This window comes from Chelon labrosus (assembly GCF_963514085.1).
Source record: "Chelon labrosus genome assembly, chromosome: 12".
In the NCBI taxonomy this organism is placed as follows: Eukaryota; Metazoa; Chordata; class Actinopteri; order Mugiliformes; family Mugilidae; genus Chelon; species Chelon labrosus.
Genome location: NC_140345.1, coordinates 21,447,302 through 21,464,537, shown reverse-complemented (window position 1 = coordinate 21,464,537; position 17,236 = coordinate 21,447,302). Strand labels below are relative to the sequence as shown.

At 43.3% G+C, this 17,236-nt stretch overlaps 1 protein-coding gene across 1 annotated transcript in view; it reads right to left on the bottom strand.

Moving 5' to 3' along the window:
* Nucleotides 1-17,236, bottom strand: part of me1 (malic enzyme 1, NADP(+)-dependent, cytosolic) — a 75,999-nt gene that overhangs the window by 41,056 nt on the left and 17,707 nt on the right. The window contains exons 2-3 of the mRNA XM_084556877.1: nucleotides 7,318-7,451; nucleotides 3,691-3,840 (exon numbers count right to left, since the gene is read on the bottom strand). Of these exons, the coding sequence (XP_084413003.1) occupies nucleotides 3,691-3,840; nucleotides 7,318-7,451 (284 nt within the window). The remainder of the gene's footprint in view (nucleotides 1-3,690; nucleotides 3,841-7,317; nucleotides 7,452-17,236) is intronic.

The window sequence follows — 17,236 nt, the reverse complement described above, 5'->3', positions numbered from 1 at the left end:
ATGAAAAGGGCAAAATCTCAAAGATGTCGTCAAATGGGGAGGTTCTAGCATGATTCTTTTTCCGATCTTTATTCTCCTCACACCTGTATGCACCAAAATTCACTGACTTGACCAATGTACCACTCCACGAGGCGCTAGACAAAAACTCGAGAAGCAAAATCAGTTTCCTCCACCTTCTTGGAAATGTCAACCATGAAGAATCCTGAGCCAATCCTAGGCCATTGGTGAGCGTCTATGACCCTAATTCTTCTGGTTCGTCCTGCACTGTTAGTACAACGGGACCCCTGTTTCCGGCTTTTCACACGATTCAGCGTGTTGAGTCGGCGGCTGAACGAGTTGGCGACTCCGATTGGCTGCCGAGCTTCCAAAAGCTCAGAAAAAGTGAAGTGACAAAAATAAATAAAGCCGTGAAGTTCAAAGGGCTAGAAGTTTTGTGATGTCTGTTTGGATATGTCTGGATCTTAGGGCTGATATGACACTATACAGAAATTAGATGCATTTTAATTCACTGGTAACTTCATGAGGAATGAAGTGTAACGTCATTTGAGCACAACAATGCCTAGAATCCTTGTGATAGTTGATAATGCTAATAAGTTCATGTTTCTCATTGTATTTTTCTCAGGCATTGTTAGCCTAGAGAAACATGTTGGCTAAAAACCCTAATCCATTTAAAGACAATTGGATTTGTCCTGGCTGTATCCTTCTATATGACCCCTGATGCACATTTACTAGAATCCTAACCTTGGGGCTCTGGCTGCAGGTCAAGACCCACTGTGCTGTGAGAAACTGGGAGTGTATAAAATGACTCCTCCAGCCAGCTCCGTGTGAGAAGAGTTGAAGCACGCTTTGAATAGTTTCCACATAGTTCTGCAGGGAAAAACCGAAATGAAGAACCGTCGGGTAAAAAACTGTTTGGGAGAAATTGAGAATTTGGGTTTCCAAACATCTTTAAATGGACCCAAGGTAAGTGTTTGTAATAAAACTGCTTGAGTAAAACAGCTTCTTTAACAGCTAATCAAAGCCGCTAATGAGGGAGTATAAATGTAGCCATCCCAGAATGAAGGAAAGAATCTGGTTTTGCTGTAGAGTAGATGCTTGACAGAAGAATATATTCCCATCACCAAGCCACTTTAGCAACTTGGGCAGCTATCCTTCTGCTGCTATTCCAAACTTCTTAAAAATACGTTTTCCGTACTAAACCATTCTATCTGTCAGCATTTACAGCTTGTTTGTGGAAATCTGGCAAACTGATTTGTGGACTGCATGCTTTTAGCTTAGTCAGTAAACATACAACAGCAGTAAGAGAGCTTAAGAGTACGTCCAACAGGCAGCTGACTAGGGTGGTCTTTCCCCTATCAGTTCTATTAGAGTGAAAACAAACCCAACACTTGTAACTGCCTCAGGAAGATTAAATGCAGAGCAAAAACATCCAAGGAAAACAAAACATGGCCGTGAATTTGCGCATTACAGTGAGGGTGAAAACACTTTCGCCTCAATATCAATTGACTGCACCGGGAGTTTTGCTGTCAGACAGTGAGAGGCTTGGACCTGATGAACCTATTTGAGAGAAACCAGATACAGAGGTGTGTGTAAGAGAGAGTGAAAGTGTGTTTACAGAAGAGGAGAGGAAACCAGTGAACATCTGCCTGCTAGGATCAGAGCCATGGCCACTCAAGGTAAACTGTGCAATGATTTCAACAGTCAACAATGGTTTGCTTCAAACTGAGCTGTCTAACAAAACACTGCAACTTCCAAGTTTGGTTTAGACATTATCATCAAATCGCCCAGTTCCTTTATAACACACACACACATTAAGAGTTCCTGAACTTCCTGATTTTGTCGTGGCACATGGTTTTTAGGTTGACCAGTTCAGTGTAGCCTAGGGAAGTGAAATAAAAAATAATGTTATTAAGTAGAATTAACGCAACACAATCAAGTTGCACTTTCCATCCATCAGTTCAGACTCATATCACTTTGAATACAGCGTGTTGTCCATTTTTGTCGAACACAGTGACGTTGACCTTTGACCTTTTGGAATTTAAACTGTCATCACTTTATCATTTTGTTCTGTTATGCTGGGCTCAGACTTTATTCCTCTTTGGACCTCGTTCAGTACCGAGGGGTTCAGCCAAGATTGTCTGGTAATGTGAGGGATCTGTGAGGGATTACAGATCTGCTCTTAAACCTCCAGAACCACTCGCAGATTTATTGGGGTCGTGGCGATTAATATCAAACATGTTTGACATCTAGGATTTAAATTCTGAATGATTAAGACAGTGCTTTCACAATAGAAGGGTAGAATTGCATTCTAGCCTTTGACGCCAATGTTAGCTAGCATACCACTGTTGACAGTTAAAGTCTCCCCTCTAGGTATCACTGAAGAAAAGATATCATGTTGATGGCATCTCCCGAAACATTTTCTGATCCACACTCATTGAACCTTTTTATCCTTTTCTCACTACAATGTATTACCAAGTTATTACTTAAGTTGTTATTGTTCTTTGGGTTTGACTGACAGCTGGCAAACCAGCTTTGAGAGGCGTACTGTCAACTACCAGACTATGGCTCAATAAAGGCAGCAGTAGATTTACAGCAAGATATTACAACACAGTCTTTCACATCCGCTTCCTTGTGAAATCATATTATGAACACAATAATCTGAAAAATATGAATGAATTAACTGGTTTAAATATATTTTTCTGCGACAGACTGGCGACTGGTGACCTGTCCAGGGTGTACCCCGCCTCTCGCCCAATGACAGCTGGGATAGGCTCCAACTTTGAACCACTGCAACTCTCTTGCATTGGAGACACTCATATAGAGTCTTCTGCTTTAGACGTAGTGGTTAGCACTGATGCCTCACAGCAAGAAGGTTCTGGGTTCAAATCCATCTGCCAACTGGGGCCTTTGGGCCGTCCAAAGACATGCTCATTAGGTTACTTGGTGGTTGTCTGTCTCTCTGTGTTAGCCCTGCGATAGACTGGCGACCTGTCCAGGGTGTACCTCGTCTCTTGCCCAATGACAGCTGGGACAGGCTCTAGCCCCCCCGTGATCCTTCACAGGACAAGAGGTTCCAGAAACTAAATGAACGAATGTTTTAGATGGTGGAAGCAGCAAACTCAACTTCAGCTCCTGTTAACATTTAGTAAAAATCCATATTAGTTTGTTAATTTGTAATGAATGTGAAGTTACAGCATAGTGCCTGTTTCTCATTATTTTTTTAGTCACTACAATACGCTTCAAAAACGTCAAACTTTCCATTCCGCTTTGTTTTTGTCAATACACCAACTTTCCCACCTCAGTCAAGTGTGAAACATGTTTGTGGTACTTCGACAGCTGGGCTTCATGAAACCTGTGAACATTCATTTCTTTCCAGTGGACTCCATGTGAGAAATGGCAGCCTGAAGCAGTGGAACATTGATGCCACACAGCCAGCGGCAGAAAGAAATGCTGGCTGATACCGAGCGCTGCAACAAAACCAGTACCATAAAACACTTAATAACCGAGTGGTGGAAGATTGACGGAGCAGAAACAGAGAAGTGAAAACAGCATAATCCGTTTCCTTTCGGGTTAGTTCGCAGCAGTGGAGCTGAAACTGATCTTAATATCAACTGGGCTGCTCTCGCTTGGGAATGTACCGTTTCATAGCTCAAGACGGAGAAAAAAATAAGAAGTTTGAGCGTGACTCACCTCGGCCTTCTGAATATGAGGCCGTACTGCTGGCAGGCCAGGCCCACAGTGGGAGTATAAATGATGGGCATGAACCTTTCGATATCTGCCATTAGCACCCGATAGAAGAGCTTCTCGTTGCGGTCCTGGAGCCCCATCAGGAACACATATCTGGGAGTGACAGCAGGGGAGGAAAGCAAAGGACGTTAATCTTAAACATCTTGAAGACAGATACCTGCTGAACCAAAGAGCAGTTTATTGGAGTCAGATGTTAAATCCTGGAGGTTTGCAAATGAGATGCATAAGAGAGATATAGGAGCCAAGAAGCTAGGGTTTTTAGCGTATGGGTGCGTCCATATGGATACTATATTATGATAAAATACTGCAAAACCCCAGTAAAAGCACTGAAGTTACAAAAAAAAAGTGAGAAGGAGAGAAACAGAAGAAAAACATTATTCTGTTGGATAATAACTGTTTGAAAAAACATTTTTGCTTATGTTCCAAATGACTGAAAAAATACACAGAAGAAAGATCAGCGCTCAGATAGCCCACACAAGCTCTTTGTTCTGGTTGTAGATTGACCGGGAACTGAAGGGTTTGCATGTGACCCCAAATTAGAAAGGGCTCTTTTCCTAATCAGTGAAGTTTCCATAAATCCACGTGCACAAGGTGCCTCTTGTCGAGGGGATACAAAGCATGCGCGCACTCTCTATAGGTTAGGCTGCAGCAGCTGCACAATACACGGCGGTGACAGCTGCCCGTGAAGAGAACTGTTAGCTTCAAAATTAGCTTCTGCCACATGCAATATATCACATCTTCAATATGCAGTGTAATATTGAAGTGAAATTGATTTCAGTTTTGAAGCAGGCCCACTATCTTTTTTTTCCCAGAGCTTTCAACCACATGTCAGGCTCATCAAGAGATGGTATTTCTCTAGCTGTTCTCTCATATGAACTCCAGACAACGTCAAGTCAATCAGGTTCACTGACCGTGAACTGGTGATGCCCTCTCACATATTTAGACATTACGTGGAGGAGCTGTGCGAATAATATGCACGTGCAGGTCAATTGAAGCGAACATTAAATGGACTTTACAGCGCCATGCTGGGGATGTGACATTGTGTTATTTAGTACTGGTGGTTTGGGAAAAACCTCAAACATGTGAGGGTGCAGAAGAAAGCTATTTTACAGAACTGCGGAGAAACTGAACCTCTGGAACTTCTGTTTAAGGGCTAGACGCCAGAATCGTGTGCAGTGTACTTTTTGCCTCATATTCTGCTGCTCTGCATGATCAACCCAAGGGCCTTAAATCAAATGGAGCATTTCCAGTCATGACAACATGTCTGACATGACAGTCCCTTGTCATAGGCTACATGTGCTCAGGGCTGCAGCACATATGTGAAAGCAGCTTCAGTTATCATGTAGGTAGTTCATGTGATGTAATTCCATGTGATTCCCAACACTGTCAGGCCAGGGACACCTGAACGAAGTCAGTTTCTAAAGGTACAGTCTTCTTAGGGAAGAAAGTGGTTAAGGGTCTAGTCTACACTTTAAAGAGCTGGCTGTTTCTGTGCAGAAACTTAATATTTAATGGGCAATTTACTTTCACAGAGAATGTGCAAATCTTTTAAATTTCTTTAGCACTGTTTTAATGAACCGTTTAACAATAGGTGAATAGAAGCAAGGAGCGGGTCAGGGACTCGCAGGCCAGAAACAGAGCAGAAACAGATTTGAATAAAGTATCTCGAAAAGTGATTCAGACGAGGCTTAGATTAAACCTGAAACAATTGGTGTTTGGTTTGAATTACATAAAAAAAGCAAAGACAATGATATATCAGTTTCTCAAGCAAGAACTTTGTAATCGCACCAACTTTTCCACTTCTGATAATATAATAAACTGATTGTAGCGGGGTTTTAAGGACAGGCATAAGCGAGATATGATAATAATAATAATGTCATTTGTACAACATGCATTCACAGGCAGACTGTGTTGTGAAGTCAAGTAAACAGAGTTTCCAGTTTCCAGAACAAGAAAACATTTTTTTTTTTGCTTTTGCATTAAGGTGACCTCACTCATCGCCATCACTCATCATACAACCCCATAATTAAATCTCTTCAGCAACTCCCAACATATCGCAGCAGTGTGCTATCACTTGATTTAATGCTGGCAAACATTACGGAACATTTCTTTCCCCATCTGTAACCTTAAAAGGTGTGGGCCTTACCCACACCCAGGAAACGGGAGTATTTACAGTACACAAAGCTCCATAAAGCTATATTCCTGCTGTCTTACTGACTGCAGTGTTTCCTTTAAAGTCAACACAGCGAGGCGGCCAGGGCGACATCCATCTCCATCATACTCTATCTTAGCCTGAGTGATCAACCAGTTCTGCTCTGTCTGGCTCATTTTAAGCCTGTTACTGCTTTCTAACAACCTCATTAGATGGGAGGTTTCCCGTTAGATGTACCGTTTTATATACTGTAGTATTTTTGTTGGCCGAGCGTTTGAACACCCATTTCCTCTGTTGACGGCACAGTCACGGCAGATAATTTAGTCCCTCCATCATCTCAGATCATAAACCCGTGTGCTTGCAGCGCTGTTCCCTTTGCCATCTTTTCTCCCAAAAATTCAAATCCAAGACAAATTCCATTGAAATAAAGGAGTGGAAAGCTGGACAGCTGATTAAAATAGATTGGGAAGTAGTCTAAGGTTTGAGTTATTGTCGTAAAAAAATAAACGACAGCGTCTGGCGGTAAATACCAAAGAAGGATTGAGAGTTGGGGAGCAGACTGTATGTAAACACAGCAGGCTTGAGCAAGGGCAGGCAAATAGCAGTCCTTAGTCCACGGGACCAAAGCTGGAACACACTCGCATCCCGGAGACAGACCATCAGTGACATTGATAGGGCATGGGAACGGCATTGAGAAGCCTGTGAAGACTGTTTTTAGATGTTGATGCTGTGATGTTGCTATGGGGCAAAAATGAGGCGACTGTTAAGAAGCCGTCCAGCTCCTTTTGACCCCGAATCCTGTCTCACAGGCCAAAATCCTTCATGCTTGACACTGGGAGTGACAGCTGATGGAGTGGTTGACTGAGAGAAGGCGCCTGGAATACGACGCAATTTCACAGACAGATAATATCCAGCACCCTGCAGATAATACAGACAATAAATCACAACTGCAAACCAGACGATGATGTTAGCTGATCAGAGAATTCAAATTGAAATGTAAGCATGAGGTACATTCAAGGCTACAGCAGCTACAAGTCTCATGTTGCATGCAAGTCTTACGTGACATTTTTATTTGGCTGCTTTGGAAGTTAGAAAAACAAGCAGGATGATGATGATGAGGAGGAGGAGGTGGAGAAATGAGGGGGAAGAGAATGGTGCAGGGATTTGTTAAGTAAGATCTGTGGTGTTAGGAGACGGCTGTAGATCTCAGAAGGATGATCTGCCTCTTTCACTTTGAAGGCTTCCAGATGTGAGATCTCTCTGCATGCAGAGAGGTTTGGGAATTCTCTGGGGGATTAGCTGAAATTCAACATTTCATGAGCTACTGATTTGAAGCCGATAGAGGATGAGGTGCTACTGTAAGTCACTGTAGGAACAAAGCAAAGAGATTTCCGACTCAGTTTGTACACAAGGCTCACCTGTCCAGGTCGTCTCTCTTCATGTCATAGTTTTTCAGCACTCGGAGCAGCTGGACGTCCTGGCTGATGAAGCAGGGAGGTAGGAGGCCGTGGATCCCCAGCTGGAGACGCTCTTCCAGGGAGAAAGCCATGCCCTGCGAGTGAAACACACACAAAGAGCCGTCATCCTCCACTGTTCACCACCACAATACCTCATACAGCGACGCTCAGAGAGGGTGGAAACCACTGGATAAATGTTTTCTTCAGGAGCGCAGAAACCACAGGTGATTCTGTGGACTCTCTACTGTGTCTTTGCAGGATGATCCCATGTCAAGCATGCGACCACTTCATGTGTTTACATGGACATGAATACACTCATTGAGAATGCCTAGATAAGCCTTTGTCCCAACACTTTATATGCTAGATTGTCGGAAAAGTGGGATACTGGTGCAAGAATGTATCGTATCCAGGTTTCAGTATACTGCATGCACAGCTAGAGCAACCACTTTCAGATCCATGTAGAAAGCATGGATAGGCTGAATCTTTACGTTTGCAGTACACCTATAGGAGACCATTTTAAACATATGCAATGGAACAAAGTAGGTAAGATTTCCAAATTGTTGACATTTGTCAGTTCAGATTATGCAGGGATATGGGTAAGAATTTTTCTGTGCTCATGTAAGCATCAAATCCCAAAGCCAGTATAAGCCTCACACTGGGGGATTCTCCTGTCCACACTCCTGCAGGCTCACACAGCCCTGTTTTTACTGAACCTTTGACATCTGACTCTCCATGACTGACAGGTCAATATAACAACACTGTGGAATTTTCCTAAGGAATCTCAGAGCTGTCGGACCGGAGAGGCCCAGCACACAACCTTCAAAACATATTTCAACCAAAGCATAGCTTATTTGTTCACATTTTGGCAAAATAAATCTACACTATACAAGACAATAGTTAAAATTATGCATTTTTTTTGTAAATAAAAGATTTATAGCAGGCAACGTAGTACTAATCATGTTCGCTCATGTTGCAATCTTGGCATTTAGTTGAACTGTGAACAATATTTAAGAAAATATTTGCCAGTCCTTTCTGTTCAAACATTCCAGAGTGATGAGCGGCGGCATGTCAGACATGTTTTCTGCTCTGCCCGGGCGTTTGTTCTCAGAGGGGCTCCCTTCACCGCTGCTCTGTGTTTAAAGACGCCGCCGCTGGCTCACATTCTGCCGTGACGTTCGCTTTCACCGACGCACATGCTCAAACACACGGGGGCCCAGACAAACAGCCCCACTCTACTTCACTTTGACCTCCTCCTCTACCTCTGCTTTTATCTTTGTCACCCCTGACCTCTGCACGGGTAATATTGAAAAGCGTGCACGTGCGGTGTCAAGGTCTCAAACCTGAGGAGTCTGACCTCTGACTCGGGACATTATCCCGAAGATGAGTGCCATGAGTGCTTTTTGGTGCCAGGGTGAGACTGAGGCGCAAAGCAACCAGAATGAGGATTGAGTCCATATTTAAAAACTGGAACAGACTTTTCCACTATTCTTTGCAAGTGAGGCATGATATGGTGGGCATTTTTAATCTTTTAACCATCCACATAAGCCTCAACTTGGCAGCTAATGCCACCGACTAGCGAGACAGCAGTGAAGCCGGGGCTGTAAATGTCTCTGCGTTGGAGTCTGTCCACGCATGCTTGGCCCCTGGCCACCATCATTTAGAACCCTTTCAAGCCACTGGCACTTTTCTGTGTACCTGCTTGTGTTAACAGCTCTTACCACACAAGACAGCTAGAGGAGCATAAAAGCATTCAGTGAAGAGAGAGACATTTGAAATGTAATTTGACATCCATTGAACCATCAGCACTAAACACAGACACTTACAGGCTTGCCACAGTTGAATTGAGAGATTGCTCAAGGTAATGAGGTGATGGAAACAAGCAAAAACTATTTATATCCCTTTTGGCAAGACATCTGAAAAGAAACTGTTTGTGTTTTCTTACAGTCTACATGCTTGTGGGACGGTACTACCAGCCATTATATAAGTTAACATGTAAACATCAGTTCACACCGACAATCTTATTGTCATTGTGACTATTTTGACAACAGTTATTTAGACACAAATCCGAGTCCCATCTGTCGCTAGCTGAGGCTCGATGCAGACTGTACTTAACGGACCTCAAATAGACAGAAGCAGCTCTGAATTACAACCTACCCGATAATCAAAAAAGATTTTCTATTTTTCCGGGAGCCAGCGGTTCGCATAAGACTGTGCATTTGGAGCAGCAGCTGGCCCGCGATGCGCCGCTGCTCTGCCGTCTGCAGCAGCCCGACCAAGAAGGCTATATGGGAGAAGAGAGTCTTAAAATACACGAGGCAAACTGGGGCTTAAAATGAGGCTGTAAACTGAGATTCATTCCTCACACTGCTCTCTCATTAGCTGAGATACACCCATAGTAGGACTAGCTGCATGCTGACTTTGTATGCTTTTTCTGCAAGAGGGGAAGCCATTTCTGACACAACTCTGCTGGATGCTAAAACGAGGGACCCACATAAACAGATACGCACACAGGAGCCTTTAATTAGCAGAGACACTTCATTTTGGCTTTCACTTCCTTTGGGACAAACTGTGCGACTGCAACATTTACACGGATTAACTGAACAGATTTGCAAGTGTGAAGCTTTAGAATTAACCCTCACTATTTTGCACAGATGTCTTAATTTCGCAATATGTCTTTTTAAATTAAATTTTCACTCCTCCCGCAATGGAGACATGGCTTCTGTTATGTTACACACATGCCACTGATTCATGGATGACTGGCGCAGAGAATGATTTACTGCACGTGTACTGATTTATGTCTTAATGAGTTAAATACACATTTTGTTGCAGTGAATTAAACTTGTGATTTAAGGAAGCAGACAGGGACTGGTTATCTGGTCGTGTAAACAGAAAACCTTAATCAGTGTCGTGTGACAATTTCTCAGCAGCAATTTCTTTTAAAAGAAATGGATTTATTCTAAGTTTTAGGTGCTCAACAAACTCAAATGTTGTTGGTACTCATTTTTGGTGGAGTGGTTGTCTCCTTGGCATGGTGCAAAAAGGTTAGGTATGTTTGGTGACTTGGCGAAGAACTCATGGACCAAACCATTGTGATAAGACTGGGGGGAGATGGAGCAGACCCAGTACTTATTTATGTAATCACATTTAGTATTTGTGTTATTAGTGCATTCAATTTAAAATCACAAGCTTGCACACTTTAGGCTTGTACTTAGTCCTATGGTCCTGGAGAAACGTCCACTCATCTCACCTCACTGTGTACTGCACCTGCTATATATGGTTGAAATGACATAGACAAATCTCTTTGACCTTTGACCTTTGACCCAAGTTACATATTTAAGGTTTGAGCAGACTTTTTGGTGCATGGGATGCCTTCCATACCGATGAATGTGATGGTGCGTAACACAGAGAGCAGATTGCATCTACTTTGGTGGGTGGCCGGGAGTTTTTTCTCTGTATAATAGTGTTTGTACTCAGTTTGTATTTTGAAACGTACTCTACGTATTAAGCCCTATTCACACGGGACTAGTTTTATCTGGGGACCACTGGTAATTTGTAAAATAGCGGAAGTCATCTGTGAACATGGCAAATTACCTACCCTGTTTCTCACAGACCCTGCGACCCTTCACAGGAATAAGCAGTTACAGAAGATTAATGATTGAATGAATGAATTTCTCACAGAGGTCTTATTACTTTTTAAAGACTTTTGTCTGATTTGCAGCTTTTTTTCTGCCTCTCGTCACTTAAGAATTATGAAGGATGTGCTGTAAATCAAAGTTTGGACAGATGTTAGGATACAAAGTCTGACAAATTCAACCATTTAGACAGATGAAATCATTAGATCTAGCATGAATGTGTTCTTCTCCAAAGGTGGGGCGGATTTAAATACTGCTAGGTCGTTCATCATTTCTTCCCCTGGATCAATAGTATCAAAAATAAATATATTTTCTCTGGGTGCTTCAACTTCCTCCCACGATCCAAAGCCATGCACGCTAGGTAAACTTAGGGTGTGGATGTGAATGGTTGTTTTTCTAATCAGTGTTACCCCTGTGACGGACTGGCAGCCTGTCCAGGATGTATCCCACTGCTCGCCCTATGTCAGAAGGCATAGGCTCCAGCCCCCAGTGTTTGGACGAATGAGAAACTAACTAAATCAAATATTAGGTAGCTGCTGTGCCAAACAGCTGTAGCCGTTTTCTCTCACAAATCGGTTTGTGCAGATCAGTTCACTGTAGGTCAGGTAGTTTACAGGAGAAAACAGCAGAACAAGAAAACACGTAAGACAGGCATAATAAAAATAAAAATGATACAATGAACAGTGTATCACAGCCGACTTGAAAGAAAGCAGGCATTAAAGCGTGCCGTGCCTCATTTAGAATAATTACCAGCACAACTCAAAGGCTGCCAGTCTTACATATGAAACAGACATAATCTGTGGACTCTGGCCCAAAACAACCAATTAACATCACCAACAAAGGAGGCAGCTCGGCCTTACGGACTTATTGAAACAGACGTAATGACTGAAGATGCGGTTGGTTGGGTCAAGGAGAGGCATTGGCGACATGGAGGATGGGAAAGGCAAGGGAGGTTAGCAGCGCATGGGTCATAGACTTTGACAGGAAAAGCGTGGGAACCATTGACGCCAGTTTGGACATCTCTTTGACTTTTGAATTAAATATTGGCTTTAACGCCCTTGTTTTCAGCATATAAATAGCATTGGCAATCTCTTCAATTCAAAAGGTCTGTTTGTCTTTCAGTCAGCGTTTGTTGGTTGACCTTTTGAAGCATAAAGACAGACTCTCTCTCAAGCCAGGGTAAATAAACTGCAAGAACGGTGATCCAAGACAGTGCAAGGAAAGTTTCATCTCGCTGTCGAAAACTTGAGAATACACACCAAGAATACGTAAACTAGGGCATACAAACGCTGGTGTGTTCTCTGTTAGCTTGGCAGAAAGCAAGCATATATTTCCAACCTGTCACTCATATACTGTAAATGTAGTTTTGACGGCTTGTTAATTCTCATAACAGCCCCTGGTTGGCTTGTAATCGGAAGTGGGAACACGAATGAAGCAAACACGCAAACGTGCTGAAACAGAAGCTTCAGACATCATAAATAGAACAGTTGTTGAGATTTTTATTGACTGTATTTTTTTGGGTTTATGTTCTTCAAGTGACAATCACACATACCCAAACATCCAAAGCCAAAAACCTCGCATAAGCGGACACACACGCACACACACACTCGCGTATATACACAAACCATCCCTATGTTTGTTTGTCTGAATACAGGCTTCTTAAAGCTCCACTGCTGTAAATGCCTGCTCTCGGTCCCCATCGAGAAGTCCTAAACTGGGATGGGCAGGACAAACCCCAGAGAGCTTCCACATGTCCCCGACCACATCTGAAGTGCCCGCACCCTGTGCCAACACATGTGATGCCCGCAGCTCCATGTTCCAGAAGCCGTGGTAACAACCTAAACCTGTAATCTACCCACTGGGCAGCGCCTGCCCCTAACCTTGGATGGCTGCCATGCCCACCCCAAAGCACTCAGCGCAGAGAGGAAACAGCTAATTAGTTCACCCGATAGCCAAACAAGAAAGATGAAAGTGCAAATTCTTTGAAACTGATAAAATGCCTTTCTGTTCTTCCCCGGGAGTTCAAAGCCACAGGGTTTGGTGCAGCTTCTTCAAGATTTAGAAACTTAAACATTCGTTTACCTCAACCTTTTAATTTCCCCTCGGCCACAACCACACAGTGTTCTCCTTAGAAGCGAGCTTGTAAGGAGGCTGAGAGTAAAGGCACACCCTACAATAGAGCTCAGGTTTGCCCTCATCTAGAAATTCCTTAATGCCACCAGTGGAACGCTCCTTATCGCAATAATAACACTGTTCTGAAACACTTCTCACACTCTGTTCTCCCGCGGTATGTCGTTATACATTTTACATAAGCAAAAGGGAATTTTCAAGACCATGCAGTGACAAATGACAAACATTAGGGAAACAATTTTTCAAAGAAGTGGTTGTCGGACTGGCTTAAAGAAAAAAATTGCATGGTTTTGTCTGCAGCTTTTTACGTTACTTTCTTGCAAAAACAGCAAGGTTTTGCAGGGACAGCTACTTTTGTAATGATGACTACTGCATGGGATTGACTAGTTTAATTAATCTGGCATAAAATATTTATTACAAATATCTTCTAGAGATAGGTGGCAGTAAAGCACAGAAATGCAAAACAGTGGAAGTAGATGAAACATTATTTTAGTATTGTGTAGTTTTATCCTGTGTGGTGTGGGGTTTTGCTATGAGACTAAATCAATTAGTCTAGATTGACAAATTGGCAATGTGCTGACAAGCTAAAAAAAAAACAAGAATTTAAACCCTCAAAACCCTTGAAACTTCCTGGGAAAATTTCCCAATGATGTAATTCCAAACAAAGCCATGATTGATTCTGCTCGTCAGATTCCCAGATAAGAGAGGAGGAGGGGACTCTTAATCTCACGGCCATCTATCCTCCAACACACAAAACCTATTACCGAATAATATCTGTCAGACTGACTGGATGTTGCCTCACTCCACTCGCCTCTTTCCCTGAGCTTCAATGGAAATGCCCTCTGCTCTGGGAGAAACAACCACTATTGAGAGCGACCTGAGCTTAACACGATAGGGAGGCCTTTCCCCATTGAGCCTCTCTCAACCGCAGTGGCAGATCAGACACGGAGACAAAAGCCCATAGGCCTTCAGCAGGGAGAGGGCTCAAATGTTTGGCACTGAGATACGACCTGGCAGAGATGTGTGTGGCCACAGAGCACTTCTCTATTCAGCGCTGTGTGGGAGAGCGGGAGCTCTCTTTTCATAGGAAGGAAAGCAGAGCAGCACACAATATGGCCCCCTTGTACGACGTGTTTATCAGTTAACCCACTTGATGAAACAGATGTACAGTGAAAGGTATCTTAACCCTGCTTCTTCTCAGTTGTCTGTCCTGCATTCATGCGGAATCTTTTGAGAAAATATTTTTCTAAATGTTGAGCGATTTATCTCGGGTCGACCGCATTAATGGGGCAAATAAAAGGTCCTCCTCTGTGTTTCATGAGGTAAAAAACAGAGCAAACACGAAGTCAACAGGCTTGCAGATTGAAGTAACAGCAGGTAAACCACAGCAGTCACACTGTAAAGCTGTAAAAGCAATAAAGAGGTTTAAAAGGTGCTAATACTGTTTTTTTTTTATCAACAGGAAACGCTGACTGTGAGTCTGATACTTTAGCATAAGCAAGACAAAGTCATCTTGATTTGCAAGTCACAAATCTACAAAGTCCAGAGTCAACAACGGAGACGCCAAGTCTGTATTGCGCTTACATGATTCGGAATCTCAAAAGATCTGCAATTATGGACCTTTTGAAGAAAACTTGCATTATTCATTCCAACTGGCTGGAGAGGAGGCCCCACGCTCAGCTGATGTGGGCCCAGAAGTCTCCAGCTTAGCTTATTTTATTTACGGTACATTTCAGTTATTATCTTGACCAACTGCGATGCAAAAATCCAAATAAGAAAGTGTAGCAAATGTTATGTACACAATGAGTACAGCACTGGGCTAAAGCTGCAGCCTCCTAGCATAACTGATTTATGACTGTCTCATTCTTGGTTTTGGTAGCGATGTGGAGCAACTTAAATAGTTACCCGAAGTCTTTTATGTTTCCTATTTCCTGTAATTTTTGCACAAATGGGCAGTTTCGAAGAAGATTGTATTACTAATGTAATCAGAAAGAACCGAGAGACAATCCACTTAATTCTAAGAAAACCCTTTATTTATTTATCTGTCCTCTACACAACTTTTACTTAGAGACTTTAGTGGACTGGCAGTGAAATGAAGCACTTCTTCAATGGCTGCCAAGACAAAAGTTGACTTTGGATAATCCTGAAATAAAGCTGCTGGGGGGTTTACATTTGCGTAACATTTAACAGGACTGTGAGATAGTCATCTGTAGCGGCTGCGTTCGCCCACACCAGAGATCTGGATTCACTTCTGCCGGTGATGTCAGAGCTCCTCGGACCAGCAACCTCTCTGCAGCTGACCAAACAGGGAGCAGAGGACTGCTGAGGTCGTTCCCATAAACACCACCATCAGCGCCATCTACTCTACCCCGTTATTACCGCCACGTGTTCTCTCCGCACTGCAGCTAGGGCCGCTACATTTAGACGTGCAGCATACAGTAGCACTCCAGTTAACCGGATCGATGCGTGCATTCGGCGAGGAAGAAATGCTATGTGCGGCGGCCAAAGATGCAAACAATAAGATAGGGATTTGGACTTGAAAGCAAAGCCGTTTCTTGGCTTGAGGGTTCAGGCATGCACACGTAAACATCTTTAGTCTTAACCCTGGACACGATAAGAGCCCCAGACGTGCAAAGTAAGCCCATTTTGAAACTAAGCACATGCAGGAGGATGGTAAACATTAAGAGTCTGCAGAAACTGAATTAGAAACATGCTATCACAGGAAACCTTGTGATGAGTTCATAGGGTTGGCCGACGATGACCTGCAGTAGAGAAGAGACTCACGCCAACAGCTGGAGGAGAGACTGAGTCATTCGCCTCCTTGCCTTCATCACCGCTGCAGTGTTTATAAACACATATACAGTTCATGCATGCACACATATAGGCTAGACACAAAGCAAAAATAGTTATGTTAACGCAGATTTAAGTAAAGTGTTCAGAAACTCACACAGCTGTATGCTTATGCATGCAAACAGGCAATGTACACGCAGGGATGTAACACGTTTAGTGCTTTATAAATGCATGCAACACAAAAATATGAACGGTGGGCCTACTTAATCCCACCACAAGAGAAGAACCACACTCCACGACGTCCTCATTGTCCAGCAGCACAACGCGCTGTCCTCTTGTTTTATCAATAGTGGCATGTGTGTCTAGACGCTGTAAAAACAGCTGGTGGGGGTAAGAGAGTGAATATCCCACAGTTATCATAGCTGGGATTAGAGGATAGAATCCAAAGATAAGAAAAACGGTGGAGTGAAAAGTGACAGAAACAAAGAAAAGAGCGGGAAGGAAAAGGGAAAGAAAAAGTGGGAAGCAGGGAGACTCTTTTATGAAGACAAAGACCAGCGTCTAGCTGGTGGGGCAACTGGCTCCCTGGAAGCTACAGGCGACGCAGACAGACAGACAGACAGCCCGGCTCGTTATATAACAGCAACACTACAAACCACGCACCAACACCACACTCAGCTCAGCCTCTCTGTGGTGCTGCCACGTAGAGCGAAAGAGAAAGACCTACCGTGCAGAACTGGAGAGTGCTCTGAGCTGAGTCATTTAAAGCTCTGCAAGGCTGTTTGGTAAAATAAAAACGACATGAGCCCTCAGCCTCTTAGCTGAATGTCTTCACTACGTTTCAACTTCACTACAATTATAAACCTCTTTCATACAGTTGACACAAGTCTGTAGCTGTGATGAACTCAGTGGATAGCACAGTGCCGATCAGGCATAACATTATGACCTAATATTGTGAAGGTCTCCCTAGTGCCTCCAAAACAGTTGTGACTCGTTAGAGAAAAGACATGGGCCATCTGAGCGTGTCCTGCTGCATGAATGTTGTTAGTGGGGGCCTTTGGGTCCTACGTATGGGTTGAGGGGAGGGGCCTCTGTGGACCATCCCACAGATACTTGATCAGTTTGGGATCCAATGAATTTGGAGGCCAGGTCAACATCTTGTGCTGTTTTACATGATGCTTTGACTACAATGGGCTTGTCCAGACTGGACGAGCTGTGTTGTCAGTACTTCTACCTGTTTAGTGTTGTTCTGTAGACCTACCACAAGTGGCATGAAAACAGGATGTGGGAGCTTGAATTGACTTACAACTAAATTAAAGCTTAATTTG